At 35.2% G+C, this 5000-nt stretch overlaps 1 protein-coding gene across 1 annotated transcript in view; it reads right to left on the reverse strand.

Moving 5' to 3' along the window:
• The window catches only part of LOC136826782 (ADAMTS-like protein 5), a 220411-nt gene that overhangs the window by 24148 nt on the left and 191263 nt on the right, over positions 1 to 5000 (reverse strand). Inside the window, exon 2 of the mRNA XM_067084218.1 lies at positions 4313 to 4371. Within this exon, the coding sequence (XP_066940319.1) occupies positions 4313 to 4360 (48 nt within the window). The 5' untranslated portion in view covers positions 4361 to 4371. The remainder of the gene's footprint in view (positions 1 to 4312; positions 4372 to 5000) is intronic.

Here is a 5000-nt window from a genome sequence, read left to right on the forward strand (position 1 = left end):
TAACAATACAGGACTCATTAGCAATGGTAATAGAGATTAGAATCTCTTGTCCACATCAAGCACAAATCTGTTGGATATTGCGGTGCATCCGGCCTCAACAATGTAATCAAGGAGCGTTTCAGCATTGCCGTCTTACCCATTAATACAATAGAATATGCGCAAATTAGTTTCCTAAAAAACTACTGCCTTTGTTTTTGGCAAATCATGAAGTCTTTATCTATAAATTGTAAAGTAAGAATAGTTTCTTTTAGTAGTTTCTATTCTACATTTATGCATGAATACAGCAATGCGGAATAAAAAGACCAAACGAAGTGGTTGGCTTTTACGCGATAGTTGCGTATTAATTGAATATATTTTTCGCTGAAAGAAAGGGTAAAAACGAATAGGTGCAAGAACATGCAATAAAACTAAAGAATTTTTTACGAATACAGTTTATTTCAAATATATTTATTTTCACCCTATGTGACCAATCGCAAATTGCAAAGAGTACCAATACTAACTTTATAAGATTACAAGTTGATGCTTGGATTTAATTTAGTGTGACTCCATCAGAACATTTGATGCAAGTAAGCAGGCCATATTCCTTAACAAGGAAATAAACACTAATGGGATATGTGCGGTTGATGTTTGGTGATGGCAACGCTTCTGAGGTACACAGGAGAAGCAATGAAGTTAATAAAGATTACACCGAAGGAAAACCTCGTAACATATATATTAGCACTAATCTTGAATTATTGATGAGCCCTGAAGCAAATATCAAACAAGGAACCAGTAATAAGCAACTGAAGCGAAAGCGCTAAAGAATGTAAAGAAAAGTATCACAGAAATTCCTTGCAGAATAAGCTTCGGTCTCAAGTAATATAATGATATGTCTTATTCGCCTTTATATTTTAATGTGTATTCTCCCTTAATCTGCTTTCATCTCAAGTTCTTTCGACCCCTGGCCTTTAACTTTTCCCACCCCTCCCAAAAAAAAATATCCTCCAAGACTGCTGAAGAAGTTTTTCATTTTCCGACTTTATAGTATAAACTGGAATAGAAAAAATAAAATAAAAAGTGTTCTGTGAACGGTGAGCTTATGGAAAATGTCACACTTGAGTTTCGTGTTGCTTTATTAAATATTTTGATTTTCTCTTAATGGAATAACGAAGATGAATGATTATTTCATTTCGCTGATATAAATGATATAAAGAAAGGCCGATGCCTGGATTATTTTTTGTAGAAAATATCGACGTTATGAAAAAGGGAAAAACTGTATAAAGTGATAGCCCAAGAGTCCTTTCGCATCTCCCGTCATTCGACATATGCATTGCATGTAGTTGGAGCAAAGTGTGGGATTCTCATGCTGATAGCAACGTTATGCAAATAACACGATGCAACTGCGCGCGATGCTTCTGGTCAGATAAACTCACAATGAACAATACAAATACACAGTTATAAAAATGCGCGGCATGATAAAAAAGCCACACATTTTAAAATTTTTATAATCAACAGCAGTTTCTTCTATTTATTTTTCTGTCAATAAATAAAAAATTAAAATCTTGTGACCGATACCTAAAGCAATAGTATATTTAATTACCATTATTTCAATATGAAAATATTTGAAAAAAGAGTTTTTGGAGACTGAAAACCTCCGCCAAGGCTAACAATCCACTCCCTCAATAGGACCTTCATCTCGTAATTTATATTCCTACCTCTTCCAGACTATTTACAAAGACTCCTTTAGTAGAATTTTCATAAACATCCACTCTTAACTTTTTTTTTATTGGTCCGGCTAAACAGCAGATAAAACGTTCAGACAAATAAAAATGATAAACCAAACTAAGAGCGTTAGGTCGAAGGAGGTGACAAAGGAATTTGGAGACTAACCACCCTTGCTTCCGAGAAGTTACATTTCCATAATATAATTATTTTCTGATGATCATAAGGCCCATGTTGCAGTTTTCGTAAAAATCCAAACATCAAAAAAGAATAAACAGCCAAACAAACTGAATCCAAAACATAACCTCCTTGGTGAAAAGTAATGGGTACAATTATTAATCATAGTATTATCTAACGTTGAAACTAACGTTTGTTTTTGTTTTATTTCCCATGTTACATACGTAATACATAGAGTAATAGAGTAATATCAGGCTATTCGATGTTTCCAATCTCCTCCAGTTTCCCGTCCCCCACCCCCCACCCGATGAAAAAAAATACTATTGTAAATATGTTTTGTGAAATAATATACTGTACGCCATTAACGAAACAGGCATTTACGACATGATTACAAAAGCACGCGCGAGTCCCAACGACTTGAGAACTGCTTAGTCGATAAACGCCCATCTCAATTATCTCGTTTGTCTTTCTAACTCTTAACTCTTGTAACGTGTCACACTTCATCAGGTTCATTTGCAGTAAGTGGTCAAACACCACTGGAGTGTTTGGTTTTGAACCAGATGTGTTCTCTAGTCCTCTTTGTTCTACACGGACTGGAGTTTGGGCTATGGCCTTCATTTAGGAAGTTTGTCAGTGTTTTTAATGGAAAGAAAAGTTAATTTTTCAGATGATGCTGAGTTCACGAGGTTTTAGTGTAATCATAAAGAAAGAGGGTGTTTGTGTCCTAAATGCCAACTGATGTTGATAAGGAACATAAATTAAGACTTGTAAGAGATGAAATAATCGCAGATGAAAGAACTATATGGTTAATCGCTGAACGTAGATTGTCTTAGGCAATGAAAGACAATAATCTTATTTCTTTCGCGGGTAATTCTAAGTATTAGCTCCGCGCCTGTTTTTACCTTGGAACATAGTTTTTTCTACACCTTAAAGGCTTCTGATACTGGCGGTGCATTTGTTTGTTGTCGGCCAAATGGAGTGTCCCTTCGCCGTGTTTAGTACTGGCCCGGGCCGCGGGGGGGCGGTACCCATACGTTAACAAGTTATTGCACTTGCCGGACGGGATATGAACCGTTCCAAACAGACGTACCCGTGCTCTGTCTCTTGAAGATCGCGTATGGAAACCCCTTGTTGGATGGACTTCAGGGGTTAATTACAGGTTAATTACATTCGTGCGATAAAAATTGAAGGTAAATCCATAATTAGCAACCAAAAAAACTGTAGAAAAAGTCAAGTTAGAAGGAAATCGCCGCCGCGGAGCTACTACTTAGATCTGCCAAGAATTGTAAGAGATGAAATAATCGCAGATGAAAGAACTATATGGTTAATCGCTGAACGTAGATTGTCTTAGGCAATGAAAGACAATAATCTTATTTCCTTCGCGCACGGTAGCAAATACTGGTAAGGCTAGACCGACATGAATTTAATACATTTCTTTTAATGAAATGCAACGAATGCAAACAGACAACAGACAGTCCACAGCTATAAAAATACCTGTTTTAACAGGAATTACTTCGATTCCTAATATAACAACAACTAATTTACAGCGGTCTATGTAGTCGGAGCTTATCAGCAAACTAGATAAGTTACTTACCCGACCTTTTGCCTCACATATTAAGAAGTGTGAAAGTGACGGAACAATCCACAACTGCGTCCTTTTGTTCTTGTCTCCTCTTTATCAGAAAGGCTATTTACTTAAGAGCTTCTCTCAGACCCTCACCAAGGGACTCTTTCTCTCACGCCAGACAGGAGGAAACATTTTCATTACCGATATTAAGCCAGCAAGAGCAGATCATAAATTACTGACAGTCTTTGTGACTTTTAATTATAACCGACAACAGATTTCATGTATGACAGTGTATGACAAACCATTTCGTTTGGGATTGTTGTATTTTTTTCGTATTGAGCTGCATCCTCAGATAAATCACAAGTGTTCTTCATATCTATACTAGATTGGATAAATTTTGCTTTTGAGGATTAAGTAAATGTTTCATCTTAGCAATACTATTTTTACAAAATATGCATGCAAAGTTGTGCATCCATTTCCTTAATTAAATGTTTCACAATAATTCTAACCTTCGTAGTTGCGTGCCTTGAGTTGTTTCCTTTTCTTATCAATTAGGCATCACCTTCACTTAGCTAGATTTAGCGTACACATTTAAAACTAACCATAATTTCGGTTAATAAAAACTTCATATGCATGGTATGAAAGGATTAAGAAACACTAATTCCGGTAGTATTTTTCCGTTACTGACGAGTACAGTAGATGTAATATTATGAAACTTCATATTCACTGCTTGACTTACGAATTCGCAAACAAGTTCAACATGACCACGAATAATCACTAATTGCTAGTAATGGACTTTGACTTCTAAAGCGACGTAGTAACAGTTCTTCCTGTTATTTTAAAGAAGAAAGTTTCAAGGAAACTCACCAGACAGGCAATTATGCTGGAAACGCTCGTTAGATGACTCTGCAACATGTTGGCTAAATCTGTGTGAAAGAAAAAGTAAAAACACATTAATTTATGGCATAAACAAGTTAATAGACTTCAACAGTAAATTATTCCACAGGCTTATATCTCTTGAAATAAATGGTAAAGAATTGGTAATGGAAATTCGACTTTGCGTTGACTGTGATGAATACGTATTATTATTATTATTATTATTATTATTATTATTATTATTATTATTATTATTATTATTATTATTATTTGAGGAGGAGTAAACCCTCTTTCAGGCAGGTCTTATTGAAAAGGATGGCTGTATTTTACGAATTCATGTTATACAGGATCTTTTCTATTTTCCTTATAATTCGCTTTTCAGGCTCAGCGATATTGGCCAGTTGCTGACCAACATCGCTGAGTCTGAAAAGCGAATCTTAAGGAAAATAGAAAAGATCCTTATAAGATAAATTCGCAAAGTACAGCCATCCTTTTCATTATTATTATTATTATTATTATTATTATTATTATTATTATTATTATTATTATTGTTGTTGTTGTTTTGACGAATGAGAACTTTGGTGTTCCATTTGTGTTCCATGTGACAATGCAAGGTAGTGTGTACGTGAAATTGCATTGATAAATGACGTTAAACTGCCACTGGGACCTTGGTAAGAGG

This window comes from Macrobrachium rosenbergii, chromosome 41 (assembly GCF_040412425.1).
Source record: "Macrobrachium rosenbergii isolate ZJJX-2024 chromosome 41, ASM4041242v1, whole genome shotgun sequence".
In the NCBI taxonomy this organism is placed as follows: Eukaryota; Metazoa; Arthropoda; class Malacostraca; order Decapoda; family Palaemonidae; genus Macrobrachium; species Macrobrachium rosenbergii.